The sequence below is a fragment of the Stigmatopora argus genome, chromosome 6 (assembly GCF_051989625.1).
Source record: "Stigmatopora argus isolate UIUO_Sarg chromosome 6, RoL_Sarg_1.0, whole genome shotgun sequence".
Lineage (NCBI taxonomy): Eukaryota > Metazoa > Chordata > Actinopteri > Syngnathiformes > Syngnathidae > Stigmatopora > Stigmatopora argus.
The window spans coordinates 14,262,316-14,286,038 of NC_135392.1; the positions used below are offsets into that span (position 1 = coordinate 14,262,316).

At 37.7% G+C, this 23,723-nt stretch overlaps 1 protein-coding gene across 4 annotated transcripts in view; it reads right to left on the bottom strand.

The window, feature by feature from the left end:
* Positions 1-23,515, bottom strand: part of chl1b (cell adhesion molecule L1-like b) — a 43,782-nt gene extending 20,267 nt beyond the window's left edge. For 3 of the 4 annotated variants that reach the window (XM_077602846.1, XM_077602845.1, XM_077602848.1), the window contains exons 1-2: positions 7,690-7,865; positions 1,517-1,695 (exon numbers count right to left, since the gene is read on the bottom strand). In XM_077602846.1, the coding sequence (XP_077458972.1) occupies positions 1,517-1,695; positions 7,690-7,757 (247 nt within the window). In that variant the 5' untranslated portion in view covers positions 7,758-7,865. Of the gene's footprint in view, positions 1-1,516; positions 1,696-7,689; positions 7,866-23,365 lie in introns of those variants that run through there. The other variant, XM_077602847.1, reaches the window with a different exon arrangement.
* Positions 23,516-23,723: the final 208 nt, after the last annotated feature.

Consider the following 23,723-nt stretch of genomic DNA (forward strand, 5'->3'; position numbering starts at 1 on the left):
ATTAATAGTTCTTCAGTTTTTTTAATTGAGCTATAATGCAGCGATTAATAGGCTACTATTTAAGAAGAAAACGATGATTAAAAAATTAATTACATATATGTATACATACATACTAAGTATACACATTCATTATCCAAGGTTATCTTTTAAAAGACAGAGAGTGGAGGCCAATGGAGTCACAAATAAGCATTTTGGCCATGGACACTTGCAGTGATAACAGCACGTGCACAGAAACCCACAACCAAGATAATGAAATCCTATAAGAATATTGATGTTTGGCAATATGATGATAAAATGTGTATGACAATTATCAAAATAAAACAGAAGAACAAAGAATTATCAGTGTGGTTAAAATTGGAGGGGGAAAGCTCACCATTGAATAAGCATATGCGATTGGGATTGTGTTCTAAAAACACAAATAGGTATAGCCCTCTAGAGCAAATTTTATGTTTACATGACCAAAAAATAGAAAATGCAGTTAGCAGTGGAAAGATGATAGAAGATAAACAAAGCAAAGTGTGAGAAGCTTCAGATTTATTCATTTTTGTCAAACGTTATTCCCCCTTCAGACTGAAATAAAAAGTGGCATGCATTTTTAGAAGAAAAAAAACCTGTTTGAAGCACTTTTTATCAAACCCTGAGAGACAATCTTGAATAATTTAGAGCAGTTTGATGTTTCCACGGAAACTCAAATACACAGGCACAAAAGATACAAAAACATGATTCAAGCAAGATAATAGCTGTAAATATATTCCATTCACACAGTGCTTGATAAAAAGGAGCATACTTTTAATAATTCAACTGCATTAGTTTCCAATGAGAATGTTTTTCCCGCTTTCAATCTGTACATGACTGTAGGCAAACTAAATATGCACTAAGAATTATGAATCCTACCAAGTTGCGTGTTTAGAACATCTTCCATACACCATCAAGGTTGAGGTTAAAAATGTATACAATATCAGTCAATAACATTTTTCTATGTGCATTTTTGGTCTTTCTTTTCTAGGTTTGTGTGGGGGTTGGTTCTGTTGTTGAACTTCCTACCACAAGAAAGCCTTAAATTAAATCTTTAAAATCCAAATTGCCTCTAGGTGTGAATTTTATTGTAGAATGTTGTTTGTCAGCCCACTGATTGAAAGGTGACAGTTGAGCGAAGTAGTCTACCAAATCTAAACTCGACCATTTAATCTGATGTTGATAACACTTTGACTGCTGAGTTAGTCAGGTGCATCTCTTTTTCATGTTTTTTTCATTTTTATTTTAGCATTGATACATCATTTGAGAGTGTCTAGTGTGCAGCTAGTTTCTTGCAATTTATGTACAGTAACAAAAAATCTATACAATGCCAACAAAAAAAGTAAACAAGTAGACATACTTCAACATTATGGGTAATAGTACTGTGCATGTAGTATTCTACTATGCTAAATGCATCAAGAACACAGTACATGAATTCCTCCAATCATTGTTTTCTACACAGGGTGTGTGTATGTGTAAAAGAGGAAAATGTATCACTAACCTTCCAGGGGGATATCAATGGCTGTAGTGGTTTGAAAGGCACAGATAAAGGTGACTGAGGCAAGAATGCCATTTATTGTCCAGCGTGTTATGGCTTTCATTGTGGACTTAGTTATCAAGAAACAAGTGCTTTCCAATGTTTCCTCAGTTTTTGTCTCTGGTGTACTGAAAAAGTGGTACCTGTGAAAGTAGAGCAGATGGAGAAGCCCCATGAATCCTGCCACGTGGTGGCAAAGGAAAAGGAAAACCTCAGACACAACAACTCCCCTGTGACTGAGAGCTTGGCTGCTCTCTCTAGTCAGCCATCCATAACCCGGCACACCAAATATGTTCATTTGCTGCAACAGGGACTCTGCACCACATGTAAATTTCCATGAAATATTCAAATTAAAATATTCTGCTACCCACTCAAGTCAACCTCCTTTTGATGTTAGTACCTGCATTAAGTGTATTTCCCATAGGGCAACGAAAATAAAAAAATATATAATAAATAAAATGATAATAGACTTGATTTAGTAAAAAGGGAAATTATCTCCAACCTTTTCTTATACATGAAACGCACAAAATACAAAGATGAAAATGTTTCCGTAGTACTAAAGGTTTTACTGGATCACCCTAAAAGTCTTTTCCAAATTTGTGAATAGAGCGGGTGCATAATGTTATAGAAAAAAAGCCCATCAGTTACCAAAGAGCAAATTGAATTAATTTTGTACGATTTTTCAATTGAACATACACTCTGAACTTAACGACCCTTCAACTTAATGGTATTAACTAGAGGCCTTCTGGGTCAATAGTAGTTTCCAACCCAGCTTGTGACCTCAGCTCCACCCATTTATATCAGCAAAGGGGTACCAGGCTGTAGGTTAGCATTATATACACCACACTCAATCACAATTGAGTGGTATTGACCTTATCTAGAGGTGAAGATTGGTGTTCCAGTGTTATAAGTCACTCTAAAAATGCCTGAGGCGTTCTTTTGTCCGAGCCTTTCCCACACAATTTGATTTATGTTGCTAAATGTTGAATGAAATCAAAGATAGAGGCTTGTTGTAAATGGCTCGTGCTTTGTTCATGTTAGGCATGGCTAAAAGGGGAGGGGTAGAAGGCGGTCCATTGCCCCAAAGCTATTGTTTTCCTAATGTCCACGTTTGCCTCTCCCCTCCAAACACTACTTCACATGGATTACATTTTGTTCAAACTGCGCTTGATGATTTGCCTTCTGATTTAATTTGTCCCCCCCTCCTATTAAACATTTACTGAGAATTAACACTGCCATCTGGTAGTGGGAGGTCCGGTAAGGACTTGACTGTGGCGAGTAATAATGTCTACATTGAAGTCACGGGTACGCATCCTATTTCACATATATGATGCACACGAGGGGCCCCCTAAAGCTCGCCTGATTTAAAGACCCTAGGGTTTTCTTAATCCCACCCCATTCAACAGTTATCAGACCAGCCGGAGATTGATGAATTTGGCAGGAGGTTAAAAGCTACTCACTGTGGGAAGGCCAATATAAACCCTAACTTTCATTTGCCAAGACTCAGAGGTGACAGACGTACGACAGTGTAGGGAGCACGAAGAGAGACATTGCCAGGAGCAAATCATCAGTTTCACTACTTTGAAAGTTGTTGCGTGATACTTGTTCTTGAAGGATTGTCAAGGGTCAAGATAAAGAGCAGAACAAGTTTTAAGGGAATAAAGTCTGTATGTATTTTTGTGCATTTACTTCATATGAAATTTAATTTGTCTAAAATAAAACAGTTTTGAACAAAGGTTTTTGCAAAAGACACATTCCTGTAGTAATATTAGGTGTTGAAAAGATATTTCCCTTAAAGCAAGGGTGTCAGACTCGGGTTGGTTCGCGGGCCGCTTTAACGTCAACGTGATTTCACGTGGGCCGGACCATTTTAGATATTATATTTAGATTTTTTTTATATAAATGGATTAAAAGAACTGGATTAAAAGCCCTGAATACTCAATTTTTTATAGATCTAAAACAATATTTATTTTAGTTTTTTAAAATATATTTTTAGATTTTACAAAATGATTTTTGAACTAAAAACAGAAAAAAATTATTAAACAATTAAAATTATTGATTTAAAAGGGGGAAAATCAGGAAATTTAATATACATCTATTCTCTTCATTTTAATTTGATCCTAAAACAGAAAGTCGGCACTCATGATTTACTTTCCCGGGCCACAAAAAATGTTGCGGCGGGCCAGATTTGGCCCCCGGGCCGCCACTTTGACACTTGTGCCTTAAAGCAATAGAAGACATTTACTGTCAGTCATTGTGTTCTTGATGAAAGTTTATCTTGACAAAAAATTAATTGCGATCAGCTCAGTAATTTAGGTTGTGAGTGTGTCTTCAGAAAAGCATGGTTAAGCCTACTCTAAAGCAGAAGTACAGTATATACTGTATGTATACATATGATGCTTTCACTCATTTGTTACTCAGTGTTTAGTGTTCATGGGATGAACATGGTTTACTTGTTACTTGCAATCAGCAGTTAACTCGTGTTTTTACAAAAGTAATGTTCACTGTCATTAACAACTTAATTGTATTTTTGTTCTCACATTAGCATAAAGTTTAGTGTGCATTCATGTGCGTTAGTGGAAAAAAAGGGAAATTGAATTGGCTGCCACATTCAGAGGTATAAGGTAATGAGCTGGAAAAAAACGTGGAATAAAATTATATTGTTCAATACCTAACTTATGCCATTAGAAATTGAGGACAATGAATCGTAAAACTGAGTTAACGAAAATTGATGTGAACAGTTCATTGACTAGACTAGGCTAAGATGATACCGTTTTTTTGTCGTTATTTTTCACTTATTTTAAATGTTAGTTGTGTATAGGGGGAAAGCCATTGGATCTATGGGTTTCCGAAATTCAGGTTTACTGCATATCCTTTATCTCTATAATGATGTCCACTCAATGACATACGGCTGGTGGAGGGGGGGCAAACCTGTTCTATAATTTTGCCAAACTCCATCATCATACTCCGACCATCTGGCCTGGCCTTGCATCTTGTCTTTGACCCTCAAACACTTTTCACATTACAAATCTGGGGATGGATACGTTGTGAAGAAAAGTGTGGGGGGCAAGAGAAACCATGCAAAGTTCAGTACAGTGGTCTATTTAGCTTGCACCATCTGCTGCTTTCTTACAAAAAGACAACAGACAGGCACGTGCAGACCTAGTGTAGTTTAGTGTGAAAGCCTGTAATAGGATTAAGTAGCTCATCATCTTGTCAGATTGGATTAAAATATAGCTTTTGCTCAAGACCAGTGATGGCAGCTCACACACTTCTGTTATTCATAATTTTTACACTTACACTGTGAATGATTATTTATCTGTCATTAGAGAAGAACATCCTAGCAAATGGCATCTATTTGCACTGTTGAATTGAAGTTGTACACAAACTCGCAAGAAAAAAAGATTACAATCTTTACACATTTTTTCACAAACCTCTCATTTGGCAATCATAAGTGCATTCAATTTGCTACTACAAGCCTGGCCATGCACGTCATCTATTATTAAAAACGTTATTGATCGGACCAAATCTGAAACAAGACATTAGACGACATTCGGAAGTGGGAACACTATTAGATAATTTTCTCCCATAATTGTTCACATTGGCGGCAATTCTGAAGTGTGACAGTTCAATTATGGCAACATTAATTTTTTAGAGGTGTGTGGTATTAGCAGGGGGTAAGGAAGGAGGAGGAGGATGAAAGCGGAAGTGATTTCGCTAAGAGTGAAGGCATGAGGCTCAGATGGAGCCAGTTTCGTAGTAGTTTTCTTCTGAAGAGCCAAGATCTGTGACCTGTGCGTTCTGTATTAACTAATGAAGAGTGATCTACACTAAAATAGGAGAACCCCAATTAGACATTGACAGTCTGCGGTTATCAAAAAACAGCAAGAAAACATAAAATGCAGAACAATAAAATCTGCACCATTTGTTTTCAGTCATTGCTAAATGGATTACAACACCAAAACAGGAGGGCTAATTAGCCTTAACAGTGAGGCCGTGAACTGAAGGGCTAAGCTATGGAATTGTTACTAAGTGCAATTGTTATTTAAGGAGTAGTTTGACAGTAAACTCACCTGGAAGTGGTAATCAACAGGCTTTTTGGAGGGCAGTGCGCATTCCTATTCTCCTTACAATTTTCCAAGAACTAACAGCATCTATAATAGAATTACCTCTTGACTGTAGCCCAGTGGTGGGCAAACTATTCCACAAAGGGCTGCAGTGGGTGCGGGTTTTCATTCCAACCCATAGAGAGGGAAGCTTTTCTGGTGTCCGACAAGTGCAATCAGTGGGTTGCAGCAAGGTGCTTCTTGTTTTCTGCAGAAATCTCATTGGTTAAACTCTCTCTGCTGGATTGGTTGGAATAAAAACCTGCACCCACGGGGGCCCTTGAGGATCGGTTTTCCCACCCCTTCACTAGCCCAAAATGGTTTCCAGGTAGGCATTTTGAACCATTTTGAAATTGACAGGTAATCTGATCATTTCAGCATGCACTATGGCCGTCAAAACAAAGCCAATGCCTCCGAATTGGGTAAAATGTTTAAAGGTTTATAGTCCAGGGGTGTCAAACCGGTCCTCAAAGGGTCGCAGTGGGTGCAGGTTTTCATTCCAACTCAACAAGAGGATACCTTTTGCAAGTGTAATCAGTTAATTAAAGTCAGGTGCTACTTATTTTAGAAGACACCTGATTGGTTAAAATGTCGGCACTGGATCGGTTGGAACAAAGACCAGGACCCACGGCGGCCCTCGGCGGAATCGGTTTGACACGTGGTTTAGACTAAAGGGAAGGTGTGTTTCATATGTTTGTATGCAACTCTACAGTTTTTGCATCATTTTTCTTCAGACCCATTTTTCTGAAGCCCCACAGGTGTGCCCGAAGTCTAGGACAGTAATCACATTAGTGTGAGAGATTTGTCCAGTGACCAACAGAGAGATGAATTCACAAACTGGAATGAACTGACTGGAGTAATATTTTGCAGTCACAAGCACAGCACTCCTCTTTCTACATTCATTCACTTGGTCTGACAAATGCTGGCGATATTTCCTGATGCGTCTTTGTCACAGCAGGACATGATTAATGGCGTTTGGATCACAAATATTTCCCTACGTAATCAAAACATATTTTTTTTTTATTTCCCTCCACCACACTATAGTGCTGACTTCAGTCAGTACAAGAAATTAGATGCATGGATGAGATGTCTGTTCAAAGTCATAGCAGGCCAGTGAAACAAGAGCTTCGGTGTTATAATTCATTGCTTAAATTTCCTGTTCTGGTTCTGAGCACTGAGGTCTGGACAATACTAAAGTGGGATCCTTTTGTAATACACTATGGTTGTGTTCAACATTATTCAACCCTCACTGAAGTGTAGTGTTGTAGTATGACATTTAATTGTTGTCTCATTCATAATCAGATCTAAGTGAGACTCGTAAAATTTAAAATTGCATTTCTTTTTAATGACACTTAAACCCTTGTTTGATTTGCTTATTATGAGATAAAACAAAAAGACTTGCTACAACACTGTAATGCAGTGGAGGTTGAATCAGTATGAGCAGAGCTGTTAAGTTATGTTACCTACTTCCTGTCATCGGGTCGAACTGAGGGTGTGTTCAAACAATTCCAAGGGAATGATTACAAAACCGGTCTCTGATGATTGACTCCAGATTCAGTATTTATACTTTTGTATAAATAAAGATGAATAAAGAAACGTTCATATTATTGCAAACCTCGCCTAGCCACACCAGAGCACATACATTTACTTGTCACACTATATTAACATTGTGTTCAGGTAACAGACAAATCATCAACTAAAATACATTGTATCCCTATAAATGTGTTTATATAGTTTGAAAGGTTGTTCGAACATAAGCATGCATTCACTGTAACACAAATACTCTGTGCATTTGTATATTCCAGATTCCTTTTCTTGAGGGGGAGGTCTAGAAAATAACACCTGCTATTAATTATTCATATATGTAATACATTTTAATCTTTCACTTACATGCAGCAAACCCACACTTTGTGATTATCATAAGACACACATTTGATGGGTAGATACTGAAATTTTTATGCGACAAAAAGGAATAACTGTCTCAATAACCATGAACGTAAATTCAATTTGCCATATATAAATGTTACTTACAACGAGTGACATCTTCTCCTCTGGTCCCCATAAAAAAGTTTATGTATTCCCTTTAATGGCAATAACATTCAGTATAAATGGAATGTTTTTGTTAGTAAACTAGCAGAAAATGTAGAGTGCTGAGCTGGCTTTGTGTGGTGTCATGCAGGCTTGATATAGAGGAACACAAGCACCGTAGTCACATATGTTGCCTAAAGCCTCTGGCTTGGTTAAGTCGCTCATTAAGCCTTTGACAATCAATCCCACAAAGCCCCGTGTAAAAGGCTATTCACATGGTGTAGACAAAGGAGTGATGGAATGCAATTTCTCATCTTGTTGCACGCAACTTGAGATTTCTTAGGGTCACCAAAATGATTTGCTGTGTTTATTATTTATTTTCATTAGACAGTTCTTTGGGAAATACCAGGTGAACCTAGAATTGCACTGTTAAAACTCATCTTTTCAATAGCACACACCTTGGAACAAAACACACCCCTGTCAGTTTAACTATGCTGGGGAATGGGGTAGAGGCAATTAATTAAAAAGATACATATAAAAGTACCTGAAAGCGAGAAACTGAAATAGTATTTTCTATATTATGTGATATTTATTTTATCATGCATTTATTTCATGTCAAAATAAAACATTTTTGTTTTTGGCAAACTAAACAAAGGACTTGGTCGCACTGTTAATTCAGGCGGGGAATGTATGTCACTGAAAACATGCCCAATTGTTTAATTATTAACTCTGACCAGTGTTAACAAAAGATTTTCAATCATTCATTCATTATCTGTATCACTTATTAAATACTCATGTTCTATGGAGCAAATCTTAAGTATTCATACTATTGGAGCACACAGTTTGTTGCACAGCAAGGACATTGAGTTGAGGAACAAATGAACTAATCAACCGGTTTAGACTTTTGGCATTAGACAGAACCTGATTGTTCTACTCTGATGAACAGAGAACTCGACTCTAAAGCTATACGGATAGACTGAGACTGGGGGACATGTCAACTGAAAGCTTGGTGAAGTGCTGAGACTGTTGATAAGAACCTTCCACCAAAAGCACAAGCAACCTCCCACAGCATAGGGGGGCGGGAGTGGGAGAGGGGTATGTAGCCTGCTCAGTCTGGATGATGTATGATGGAGGGACTCGGTTTTAGACTTGGGTTTTACCAAGGAGAAAGGCATAAATGGGAGGGGGAGGGTGGTCATGCGTGAATTATGCTGATGTGGGTCGTAACCACAGTGGAAAACCAACCAAAGCTTTGTTGCCACACCAGTACTAGCAGCCACAAAAATTTAATTATTTCTTGGCCCGTGCCAAGGTTGATCATTTGGAATATTCAGCAACAACATGATTTATTAATGTCTAATTGTTCAACAGCCTATTTTGCCAACGCTAAAATGTTATTTGATAATGTAATCCTTCAGCAATTATTCATGTTGCCATGTCAAATTGACTATCTGACAAAAATCTGCCTCATTTAACCTTTTTTTTTAGGACTGAGGGGCAGATTGAGTGCAGTCAGCCAAAGTCTGTAATTGAGAACACTCCGATCCCTCTACATGTCAGTGCCAAATCTTCAGAGTCCACGAGCACTCATTAAGTCACAACAGGATGGAGCTGCCATTAAGCCCCGAAAAACATAGGGAGGCCTTGTGAACTCAAACAAATGCTTAATGCTCTGGGGGTGAATCACAGTGGAAGCTAAGTGAGACGAGTGACTAGAAGGACAGGCAGTTCTGAAACTTTCAGTACTCATGTATTTATCACAGGTAAACCTTTTAGTGCCTTGGACATAACCCCAGGAGAAAGTGCCCGGTTTGCAATCTACTTTAATATGTTTTTTTTAATAACTAAAAATGCGGTAGGAAAAAAAGTATTTCACAGAAAAAAAGATCAATATAGATCAATACCAACCTACATAGAACACCTAACTCAATACATGGTCTTTTTCCATTGGAGATAATAACTAAAGTCAGTTTCCTGCCTGCTATAGAAATGTTGACTCTTTAAATTCAGGGCACAATTAATGGAAAGCAACCACATGTAAGAACTCTGAAATGGTCGTTCAATTTGTCCACAAATGATAAATGCTATTGCTTCAAAGGGGGTTTAAAATGACTCAGGGTTCAGCAATTAATATCCCTTAGGACTGCTAAGGTAGGGAACACTTCCCCCCCTTTACATGTTCTGGAAAATGTGCTAGCTAGACAGTTTGAGGAATTTCAAATAAGATCTGGGCATGCAAACCCTTCCACCAAGAACTTGGTCTTACTTAGGTTGTCAAAAAACTGAATAAATAAATCTCAAATTTGGCACTCGCTGATAAAAGGGCTGCTCTGCTCTTGGCTGATAACATATACTTCCATCTAAGGTAAATACAGAAGTCACCCATTTTTCATGGTGCAGACTTACTCTGTGCCGTACACTGCAGCTGATTCATTATTATCGCATTCACTCTATTAATGCAGGAAGTACACTTATTTGAGTATTTATATTTATAGTGGGCTAGCGGCTAGCCCATTAGAATCTGTGACCCATTCCACCTTAGGTTCTTATTAAATAAAAAATTACATTAAGATAAAAAAATGCTCACTTGTTTTGCTGGCAATTACCAGATTTTTGTGATCTAAACCTGTGTGAATTCATAGTTGGAGAAATTAATAAACTCTTTTAATACGCTTTTGATCACTGTGATTTTATGAATTATTTGTGACTGCAAATGAAACACTGATAGAATTTCCAGCCTTATATTGTCCACATTTGTTTGAAATGTGCCTCTTTTTCCCTCCTTATCTTTGATGCTTTCATTTAATCAATTTTTCCCAGATCTTTGTTGACAATGAATTTATTCAGCATATAACTACAAACATCCAGATCAAACAAAAATGTCTTTTGAGACCCTGATCAAACAACGTGCTGTTTTTTTACAATGGTTAAGTTGTATAATATGTTTCCTAGTCTGCTTGAAGTTAAGCATAGCACAGATTTAGAGCACATGTTGACAAAATAAACTTCCAAGCTTAAAGTATAACGGCAAAGACTTGACTCCAGTCTCACATGATCAAGTCTTCCACATTGTTTGCAGTTGTCATTTTTACACCTGCTGAACACAATGTCTAACAGCACCAAACTTACAGTAGAGTGTAATAATGCTGGTAATACTGTATATGAATAGGATTATTTGGTACACTGTTTTCTGGGGTGAAGGAAGTTACTTCCACATGGAAAAGGTCTCTGCGATACAACGATTTAAAATGGGTACACAACTGACAGAGAATACAGAGTCGTAAAGTACGGTGGCATTGTTTCTGCATTTGCTGTGATTTAGATTAACAACACAGTGGTACATCAATAATGTAAAGGTTTTTGTATTCATGGCTAAGAGAAAATTAGAATGTAAAACATTTACATGGATTCATTACGTTTTTTTAAGGGAGATTCCTGATTTCTCTTTAATTGTCAAAATACGGTAACCTCTGGGGGTGGGGTTAAAGCATGTTTCCTCTCCGTGCCTATGTCAATTTTTACCATCGTGTCTATTCTAGTTTGCACGTCAAAGAAGGTTTTTGAGGAAACATTCAAACCACTGACAAGCTAATCCTGTTACGCCAACAAGATTTAATTATATCCAGAAAACAAGCTTTTTCCTTCCTATGGTTTCGAGACAAAAGGAAACCGAGATGACCATTCACTTGGTTTCTCCCACGTAATAAGCAGTAAGGATCTAATAGCCTTTTAAGGAGTGTCCTCCTGGCCACTTGCTCCCACACACTTCTTGGGTCAACGCTTGGAGAGCATTTGGGATAAGAGTCCTGTCACAGTACACAGCTAATCCTGCAGTGGAAAATGTTGCTGGGATCCGTCTCACATGAGCACACAGCAAGAGATGAGGGGGAGAACAATATTTGAGACGATTGTGTATTTGTGTGTGGAGGTTGGTGGGTGCGGCACTGCCTTTGTGTGATTTTTCACAGACAGGTTGTCAAAAGGCAGCCTAGCCAACTTTTCATGCTTCATTCTCAATTCCTTTCTTTGGCCCCAGAAAGGCAAAACAAGATTTTGGACAATGTGTGTTTAACGGTTGTGTTAAAACATCCCATTGCAATCTTTGTAATCATTGATTGCAGTATTTATTTTAACTGAAAGGACTACCTTTGTAGGTTAATTGACAATTTATTTAATTGTAAGGCTTTTTACAAATTAATGTGGGAACCCTGTAATTGTAGTCTTCTCAAAGCGTCACTTGATAGCCAATTAGCCATATCACATCTCATTGCCAAAAGGCACATTTAGTATATTAAATACTAGAGAGCAAATTAGAATTGTATTTTTCTTTCATTTAATTTATAAGTCACACATGAATGGTTATTGTCTCGTTAATTACTATATATACTTTCATGGGAGCAGGATAAGGATATATGGTACTCGGATAATATAAAATATGGATGCATTAATTGGTTAACGAATTATAGGTTCCACAAGGGAGTTGAAACAGTCTCAAACACTCGTTTTTGTTGTAGGTACAATCTTAGTGTTGGTCTGCAAAAATGCAACAGGTATAGCAATATTATTGTAATAATTGACACCATGTTTTGAAGACAAGGAGTTTATTTTTATTGCTAATTTAGTTTTCTATGTTTGAAGTTTAAATATATTCATGTAACCAGTCACTGGCGGCACTTTTACGATCAGTCATGTCATCAGTTTCACTTGGTTTATGGTTAGTAGTACACTGGATTAAACTGTCAAAAAATACCACATCACAAAATGAACATTTAACTGAAGTAGAAGTTTTGTTGTAAAAGTCTCACTTTTCAGTGGAGACATTGATGCTTGTCTGCATGTTTGAGAGAAGAAGAACCAAAGTCGAATGCCTGGAAACCATCTGCCTTGTTTTGATTTTTCCCATGTTGAATAATATGTCTGTCTTTAATGCAGTCTCAAAGGGACATCCGTTTTTGTGGCCCATTTCATGTTACAAAATGGGAACCCTTATGAATTGCTTGAGAATTGCTGGCAGTAGTAACATTTGTAATTTTGACATGAATGAATAGAGGCATTTGTGTCTGGGTTCATTGAAAGATCTTATCAATGGGAGGCTTAGAATTTTCTCTGTTTTGAACTGAGAGAAGTTTGTGGTTAACCGTGGAAACAATTGATAAAAAAAATTGACAGAATGTTTCAAAAAATGTGTTTTCTTTCCCACTATTTTACACTTTGGTCATTTATTGAGATACTTAGATCTTAATTTTTTGGGGTTTGTTCACTTTTATTCGAGCAAATGCATTACTAACCGACCTTTCGTACTGTAAATGTTTAGTAACCTCAGATGACCAATTTGAGTCAGGCTCCAAGTAGATGGATGCTGATTCTAACCTCTCCTCTATACGGGTGACTGGTCCCATTTATTCAATAGGTATTGATCTGCATCAGACAGTCCAGAGCATGGCCACTGGGCTTGAATCACTGACACTCTGTTTACCCCGATATCAATTCAATAGGTATAGCATACAACCTAATTAATAGTATCTGTAGATAAATGAATGCTAGTATTTCTGAATACATAAGTTGTTGTTTTTTTTAACCACAGATGAAGTTCGTTCTAGTAATTATGAATTGTTGCATTAATATATACAGTTGGCACACTGTCTTCTCGAATGTTGGACTGTTAGTTGTTCAATACTTTGGTTAAATTATTAACATTTTTTTAACTATTAATTATTATTTTTTTCTTTGCCAGTTGGGAGGCTTTAAAATAGATCACAATTTTTCATTGCATTATTTTTTTTTATATCTGGTATTTATTTTTGATTCAAAGTTTAGTATAGTTGTATATTCATGCTGATTTCTAGAAACTATATCGAGACCATAGCAAAGTCTATCCTTTTGATAAATGTGACTGTCCAGACCCTGTATTGATTTTCCAAATACGTATTGTTTTTTCCTACCATTCAAAGGAAAATAGGCAATCCATCTTTATGAAATATACTTTCACACATTTGACTTTGTGCCATTTAATGTAGAACTATTTTATATCAAAGACACTTGATGAGGCTGTTTCAAATCTAAAACACAATTCGGAGTCACTGACTGCATCCAGCGCCCATCAATTTTACCAGACCCATCCCCCTCTAACACTGCCTACTACCCACTATTCATTGATAAAACCAATATTCTTCATCATTTAAAATATCAACAAAAGACAAATTTCTCAATTTGTTCCCTTTGTTGATTTTGAGTGTTTTTATGAGGCTGTTGTTTTATTCTTGTATGCCTGCTACATACCACAGCTTTCCGCTTTAAAGTACGACATGAACTGTGAATCTGCTGTAATGATTTCACGTGTTCACACCATAAAGTCTCACCTGAGCCATCTCAATGTGCCGAGGCAGCAGTACAGGGACAACCATTAGTGTCCAAAGTAGTGAAGCTCTAATGATGATGGCCATGGATTTGCTGTGCTATGCATTATAGGTACCATAGTCTCTGGCATAGCTCAGATGATGTGTTCTTCATCATGCTCTTTGCAGATGCATTTACAGATCCCCACCTCAAATCAAATGATATAAACATCATTTTAGGTAAGTGGCTTTCACTCACATGAACATAATACATTTACTATCAGTAAAACATCTTTGATTTGATGACTGCCAACAGATAATATTACTTGTAGTGAGTGACAAGGTGGCAAATCTGGAATTTTCACTATGCTATAGTTTAGTACAACACATTTGTCGTACACCAGTTCCTGTTTTTGTCCTTTTTTCTTGACCTCCATACACCCTTCTTCAGTAGCCATTTACGTGCCAAGGGGCACTTTTCTCCCCCTCGCTTGGTACTCACTCGACTCTCTTTCTCTTTTTTTTTCTCCAGTGTGGAACACGACAATGACCTCCAGCCTGTGCACACTGTATGATGGCGTTGGGCATCAAGTGAGTGAATGTTTAATTTATGTAGTAATTTAAGAACATATTCAGGAAGGCACGTGCGCAGTCTCAAGTGAGTGAATATTTTATATATAATTATCTATTTTTTGTTTAATTGTGAAATTGCAAAGTCTGGTGTCTTTGAAGAACGATTGCAATCCACCTCTACACAATGTATCGGAGTCAACAGACACATTGATAACACCCAAAAGGCGAGTGAGCCACTACACCATCAGGCGGCTGGTATGATTCAACTTTATGAAAAAAAAATAGTGCCATTATATTCTTTGCAATCTAAAAGTATATCTACAAAGTTGGGTCTTACTGCTCTGTTGACACAAGATTTAATTATCATGGGGTTTAAAAACAACAACAACACTTCTTTTGATGAACAAAACAGTTAGTATCCTATGAGGGAATGACAATTCCCTTAAGACAACCCATGTAAAATGTGCGAAAAATAAATGTTTTCTCTTCATTTCCGCCAGAGGCATGCTTTAATAAATGTAAGTGAACAAAGCTGTTTACTTCAGCAATTGGATAACAAAGGAAATGCCACATTTCCGTCTCACCAGCATTGCAAAATGGGTGTTTTGTAAAACTGTTTCTGTTTGACAAATGTTTAGTCTCAGGAATGCAGTTTGCATGTTATGAGCAGCGGGAGAGCCCTGTCCTTACTTGCCTTTTGCAGAAAGACCCGTTACACAGGGTTAATAGTGAAGCTTTTGCCACACTTTCAAGTCTTGCTTGATCTCTTCACACAGCAGGTGGTTTAAAAAAAAGAGGATCTCAAGTTGTAAAGAGGCCTCCATGTTAATGACACTGGGCTCTAAACTGCAGAGACATCTTAGCAATGGCCACCACTCTCGTTCACTGGTGACCCACAGGAAGAGGTACAGCCATCTGTAAATTTGCTTGGGGAACCTGGGAATGCTCTTTACTTGTGGACACGATGCTAATGTTTCAAAAGTGGGAGAGTTACACCACACGGCACAACTAAGGGGCCCATAAAGCACTAGCCCAACAAGAATACACACCCTGGGGGAGTCAAATCTATGACCAGAACCTCATGTTCTCTCAAATGTCTAACCCTCACTCTGTGGTGCATAATCGCAATTCCATGACGCAGGGTGCAAATAATAGGTTCAGCTGGGGCAACTACGTTTTTGAAAGGGTTTAGTGCGGTGTAAAATGTTTTTTTTCTTCAAAATCAGGTATGCATTTGTTCTTTATTGGAAAGGGCAGACACCCATGAATTCAACAGCTGTCGAAAAGTGACAGGCATCAACATTACCACCGTCAATTATTTTCGCTTTGTAAAAAGCTCTCTAAAAACCCTCAGCTGAACTGTCAGTCAAAGATCTTGGGGTCCCGACAAATTTATCACCTCTGCCAGGACTGTTTTTTCAGCAACTGAATACATTACAGGTGACATCAATGTCACATAAACATGTGTGACTACCCTTTCAGTGACAGTACTTTTTTTTCCACATCTGGTAGTACTTTGCATTTTACAGATTGCTTAGGCTTAGATTTCACATCCTGGCACCAAATTGGTGCCATAAAAAAATAACCCCAAAGTGAAATACAATTTAAAAAAAACTACTCATCAACAGAGTGTTTGCATAGTCGAATTAATTATCTGCCACTTCACTACTCACAATCAATGTTCTATGTATTGAATGTATCTTCCTCAAAGAAAAGAAGGATGCATATACACCCATACATCCACAGACACACACATATATACACATGTATATCTGTGATTGTATTTTAAAAAAGTGAAATATAGCATAACATGAAAACCTTGCCACTATGCTCTTATTATCTTTCTAATTTTTAATCAGAACAAATAAGTCCAGTGTGCCACGGTCATGCATCATGACTAAGGGGAACTTCATCTACAGTTCTCTGAGAAAAGTTCACATCCTGGATGTCCATGGTTTTCCTTCGCCATGAGAAAAAGTTTTGCTAAGAATTCAATGAATACTAATCCAGTTCATGTTATCATGCAGGAAAATTAGAAGCAAAGTCACTGTCAAATCTCTGTCAGTTCCTGAAGAAGTCAATCAGGAAACCCATGAAGTCAATTTAAATGCAAATATGACACCAAGCTTTCAAGGAGGTGTGAAGCTCTTCGGTGAAGCAAAGCTTCAATCTCCGTCCTAGGAAGATGGGACACTGAGTGTTGGCTCTTTGATCATTCTCCCTCTGAAACTGCAAATGTTAAAGAAGCTGGAAGATTGCAACATCAATAATGAAATGACATTTTGTTTAAAAGGTTACAAAAACTCTGAGGATAGTATGTCAAAGTTGGACCTCAGTAATATAACCTGTATTCACATCAGTCTATGGAAAAGTTACACTTGAAATGATGAAGGGTCACACTCTGCTAAGATTTCATTTGTTTATGAATCGACTTGGCAGTTTCATTCATCAAACATCTGCTGTAGTAGGGAAATACACTTACCAAGAGACCATCTAATACTTAGTAGGAAATTGTTGGAATTGAGTGAACGACTTTTGGATGATTATCTGCTTCACCACTAAAAGAAAGTTCAAGGAATGTAACGGTAACTCTTCAAAGGATCTAAACATAGAGTAGTATCACTCGACAGTAGGTAGGTAATGCATTGCCAGAACCAAGACCAAGAACAAGCAAAGCCTTAATGTTTTTGGTAAGCTTTATACAATCCTCTCTGCCCATTAGGATGAAGAGATTAGGTCATTTGTGTTTCATGAATTCCCCAATAAATTCAATTAGTCAATGAGACCGCTGTTACAGAAAACAAATAAGGATTAAAGACCCGGTTCAGGTGGTAGCCCAATTAGAAAATTGGCCAGTCAGCAGGTCAGCCTTTACTTTCATGAGTCTAATCAAGCTTGATTTGCTCTCTAATCTTCACTATGGAAAGCACTATTGTGTTAGACGCACAGGTAACAGTGGGCAAATAAACACCTACTTACTATGCAGAGCAGATGCCGGGACTTGCAAGTTCACACCAAATCAACATGGCCGACAAGGGTCTGTGCCTGCGTAGGGCTCACTGCCATCTTCTTACAAGGCCCATGAGAGCACCACCGAGTATTAATAAGATCCCATGGGGAGAATCTGGGCTGACGTCTGATCCTGTCACATGGTCACCTATTATACACCTCATTTTAGGCCCATTGTCACGGCACCTTAAGAATGACTTGACAAGTTTGCAACCTGTGATATACTGCAGTTCAAATGAATGCTACCCAGGGGGGGACGGTGGATTTCAGATCCAGACTTTTAGTGGGAAATAACTCATAGTGACCTTAATACAATCACTATCATGTTGTAAATGATGAAAGTGGGGTGCAATATCCAGGTACAGTAATGCATAGCCGACTGTGGCATTTGAGGATGAATACAATTATCACTAAAGCAAGAAACAGTTGAACCTTTACCATCCAATACATACACATCTAATATAGCAGTTGCCTATCAATATTTAATGCATCCAATAGGATGGGAAAAGCAACAATATTACCTGACTTCAGTGAATTTCAACTTTACTTGTACTTTATTTGAAAAGCTTTCCAAGGAAACACATTCAAGAGAGACATTGTACTGCAAATGCCATGCTACACTACACTATACAGAAAATCAGCAAAATATTGAGTTTTAACAATATTGCTGAAGAGTGAAATAATTTTGAATTGACAAAGGTTTAATAAATATTAGAAATTTAATGCATAGCAGAGCCTTGTATTTTTTTTCTAGATTTATATTGTAATTAAATTTTGTGATCATAATGAGCAATTTCTTCACCAGAATGAGACATAGCCATGTTTAACATTGACCCAAGTTCATACTCCATGCCCCGTCTGTCACATGCGTCCTTCCTCATTCTAGGTGCCCTTCAGTTTCGTGTCCCAGGGGTCTCCTCGGGTCCTTATCCAAGCAGCTATACACACAATACCCTTCACGGAACACAAAGCTGGTAATACGGTTTTCCACAGTTCTATTCTTTACATTTGTCACTTTTATTCCGATGCTTTTTGTTCACCTATTTTCTGTCTGCACGTTTTGTCCCAAAGTGATGTTGGAATTGAAATTGAATTTTTTTTTGTAGTCCTTTAGGGAAATATTGTCTTAACATTTGGACATAACAATAACTGTCATATTCTTTTTATCTTGGAGAGTTTTGTGGCAGTGTACTTTTTAAAATTGAAGAACTGAAGCTCTGATTTCAGCAATCATACAGGTTTGTTTCATTCTATTTCTTATTTCTTTTTTTTAGGAATTAGTCAAAGCAATTAATTTTAGACCAATGTGTTTATCCAGTTGAGCAAGGATTTTGCATTTTTAGATTATTGAACCTGTCTTCTCAAATATAAATCACCATGAGGCTCATTTCATTACATTGTGAAAAAAACTAAAGGAATTTTTTTCCAACTAAAATAAGAATCAATATGTTTCACCCCCAGCCGCTTCACGCATGACTAGTGAAGACATCTGAGGTCATATCAGGAACCACGGTCAACCCGGTTAGGCAAATATGGTGATCATCGCGCTAGGTGATCCTTCTGCAAGGCTTCTCCAGATACAAGCAGGGCCGTTTTTCAGGAGATATAAGAACCATACTGCAGCATTTACAAAAAAAAGTCATCAATAATGATATATTTTGCCATGCTCTCCCGTAAGATAAAGCTCAATGAGGCAGCAAGAACTCTGTACTTGGCTGACAGTATTTACTCATAGCTAAATCACATGCACTTCTTGGGTGCCATGCTGAGGACAGCAAAAACCAAAGAGAGCTGAAATAAATGATGCACTTAATAAATGTGTTTACACAGTGTGAGGGAAAGCACAAGCATATTGGACGATGTGACTGTTTGCAAACGGAAGCACAGTTAGTTAAGGAATGATGAATTCATAAATTGGCAGCATAATACTATTGTGGGTGAACATATGAAGATAAACACAACCAGTTAATTATAGCATTGCAATAACATTTCAGTCAGAATATTTGCAAAACAAGATATGGGGACATATTGCATATAAAATGTGAGATTTCTGATGCTTTTACAACATTATGAGAAGTGTTTTTCCAAATTGACTTGGATTGCGAATATTCTCAGTACCCCAAGTGTGTGACTATGACAGCTCCAAAGTACCCTGAGGCAGATGTGCACACACATCAAGGTGGCCATCCATTAAAATTTTGTGCAATTCTGCCTGTTGAGATAAATGCTGAGAAACTGACTGCTAGTGTGTTCTTTAAATATAACTACAGACACATATGTGCGCACTTTATGGTAAAGCTTTCAATCTCATTGTACTTGTATGATAGGGCAGGGCATTTATTTAAATTCAATTGTGTAAAAATCCATTATCCTTACTCATCCAGTTGCCTCAATTATACAGTTTTACACAGACCTAAACCTTGCTGCTCTTGGATACCACTCCAACCCCTTCACTCTCTTGTGTCCAAAAAGTAGCATTTTCCTAAACCCTTCAAGTTCTTTTCTGATCCACTCCAGTGATAGAATGATAGTTGTAGATAAATATGCACATTGCTTGCAAGCAGTCAAGGATATTAATATTTAATCTTACCAAAACCGCTTCCAGGTAAAGCAGTCCATTGCAGATGTGGTTTGTAACCATCATGAAAGGAGACAGCTCTTATCTGCTATTGCAAGGAACTGAACCACTCCAGGCCAGCAGCTTGGAGCGGGGTCACCACTATAATTGGTTGCAGCCGTGGAGCCTGAGCTGAAGATCAATTAGTGCCTGCGTGTTACCTGGGAACACCTGATTTCTGTGCTATATTCCGGTCACAATTTCAATTTCATATCACAAACTCATAGGGCTCTCCACTTTGTAGTATTTTGAGTTTCTTGCAAGCGCAAAGGGGTACACCTTCCTCAGACCACATATAAATGCAGCAGCAGTTTTACACATTTTTGGTTAATTTTATGGTGGAACAGACGGACAGATTCTGAGCTGGGCAGATGTAATTTATTCCTAAATGTGCGAAAAGCCAACATTATATATTCCGAATTAATGTAGGATTCAATTAATAAAACACCTTTGCATTATCATAATTATATATATATTTTTTTATAAATCCTCCAACTGGCGGCACAGCTGTTGGCGGCAGTGGAGTCATAGATCAGCGATAAAACCATGTGCTAAAACGGTGCACAACTAGCAAGCTGTATTTAAAAGGAAAGAAGGAGGCAGCTTTTCTTATTTATTAATTATGCCTGTCGGACATGGGCCAGGCTAAGCTCACCTATGAAATTGCCAACACTGGGTCTGTCCTGCCACTCTGCAAAAATGCACCATTCACTACGAAGGATCAGATCAGGAAAATAGGGCCCTTAGTGTAACATCTCAAATAACTAATTGGTTGGTAACTCTATCTCTAATTCTAGAAGAAACACCTTTTAACAGATATGTGCCGTCAATCTATTATTATTCTCCTCCACAAAGATAACTTGATTGTAAAGGAAACTGTCAATCACATATTGAGTTTACCAAATGGCCGTGTAAGATAAAGCATTCTTTTAGTAGTAATACATATCTTTATGTAATTCAAAATGCAAACTGTTGTGTTCAGATCCACTTGATCAACAAACAATCAAGCTTCATACCTCTTATAAAACAGGTGGGTTAGCCTATAATCTATTATTTATCATCAATCTTAGAAGTATGTTATTCATTAATAATCCACTTGCTTGTGAGCATCTGTTTAGTAATAAATATGATTTCATGTTAAATTAAATGTTACAAAATGATGATCAGAACCTTACTAAGTCAAACAGTGGTTGTGCATGATAGGTTATCTAATGTGTTCGTTCTTATGGGTGAGTAATATTGCAACACCAAACACAAGAGATGTCCACACTAGGTAGGTGACTCAGCGTTGCCATGGTAATGACAGACCTGCAACTCTCCTTTTATGTATTGCAAATCAATGTACTATCTGCATCAGATTGAAGCTATCATTCTTAAGTAACATTGATATATTGTTCAAATGTATTGTACATGAGTCTCATTTAAAGCGTTGGATACACTGCCTATTCAAAGAGGAGGAAAATCCATTATTTTATGTGGTCAACTCCCTCATACTGTGAATACAATTCAATGCAGCATGTGCACACAGAGAAGAAAATCTGCACACACAAAGTAATCACAGGTGGGCCTGTTGCATGGTAAACAGTATGCGAACAGGTGAAGCCCGCTTTTATCTCCCATCGTCAATGCACATTCAACTTCAGAAGCTGTTTGTGAAGTTGAGCGTCACACTAAATTGAGAAAGTAAAGCCTGTTGGGACTAGTCTGTGTGTTTTTTTTGTTGGAGGGACCAAAGAGAGCTGATGTTGTAGGAAGTTAGAGTCTTTCCTGATGTCGGAGGGAGAATTTGATGTGAATTCACAGTCAACTGAGTGTGCCCACTGGTAAGATATGGAAAAAAAGGCCTGTATTCAATTACAAAGGATGTTCTGTTTGCTGCATTTTGGGATCTAACTGATTAAAAGCATGAAAAGGTCCATGAAATGCATCAGGTTGGAGCTGCATATTAAGAAGCTAGGGTCTGGCTGACATGGGCATATTGGGAGATGGTGGACACTTTGCTTGTCCAATTATTGGCTCTCGCTCAAATCGTTTGGTGAGAAACATTCGACCTACTTCTGGACACAAAGCACCACTACCCTGAATAGTGAGAGGCTGTGGACCATGTGTCATGGTAAGTGCCATTACAAGCTCTTATCTTTGGCTTACAAATTAATTTCCAGGAAACAACCAGGTAATTATTGTCAATGTCTTCTTTTCTGTCTTTGAGGTAATCAAAAATTGGATTTGCTTCACTTCAAGAGCAGATTGAGAAGATTACTTTAATTAACGTCACTCTGACCTTCTGCACATTAAATAATTGAGCCATATGGAGTGCTATATTGGCTGTATTAATTTTCTTGAAATTTGCATCTCATGAGAGCAACATTTCAATTATATTTTACAATATGAACAAGATAGATTGTGTCACAGAAAACAACAGATGGTAAACAGAAGCAACAATCGAAACTTAAAATATTAGGCTTTCATGAGAGGGACCATAAAGAATGAGCGACCAGAAAAAAAATGACAAAATGAATTTATATGTTCGCTTGTGTCAACCAAGGGAGATGCATCTGGTCTATGAATTCATCAAGGGCAGAAGCTTAGTGCACAACAGCTAATCTCAGCCCCATCAATTACAGCAAGCTATAAGCAACAACCGCGTTGCCCAATCTGTTGTAATGTGTTTTTAATCACACTCACTAAGGACTCATCAGTCATTGTAATAATGTGTCATACATTACACTTGTAGCATTGCATGCAATAGAGGAATATATTAATGCATTAGAATGCATGTTTACTTGATACCATAATACTATGTTGTATGTTGAAAATCATTTCTATTATAATGGACCATTAAAATGACAGTATAAAAGTTATGCCTTTAAGAGTTGGAGTTTGTAACCAATGTGATAAAGTCATACATCATTAATATAAAATGAGTGATGAGATCCATATGTAAGAAATCCTTAATAAATATCTCTTCTGAGAACAGATTTAGACACATTACCCTCGTTTATCCAGCCACCTCATTTTAACAGGAGATACACTTGCTCAAATGCCAGAGGAGTCACAGCTACAAGTTCAATAACTAACTTACAAAGAGTTCTAAAAACATGATCACTGACGTGGTCTTGGGAATATAATATTGATGGAAACTAACCTTTAGATGCAACATAAGGCAGTTCCTTCACCAACTTGGCTAAAATCCCCAAAACCAAAGAGAGCAGATGGATATGCAGCGGCGCTTCGCCCGGCTCGCAACGAGTGAGTCTGAGTGGTGGACCAAACTCCCCTCCTCCTCTCGTGGATGCTGCTTGTGTCACTCCCTCCCGCCTCTGGAAGAAAAAAAAGTAATCACGGTTTCTTCCTCCGCCTTCCACAAAGACTGACTCAAATAAAAGCGGGGACCCTGATGCAGTCAATAGGTTTTAGAAAAACCCCATGGCAACCCCCAAAAAGCAGTGTGCAACTTCCCCACGTCATGACCGGGTTAAAGCACATCCCCTGCCCCCCAAAAT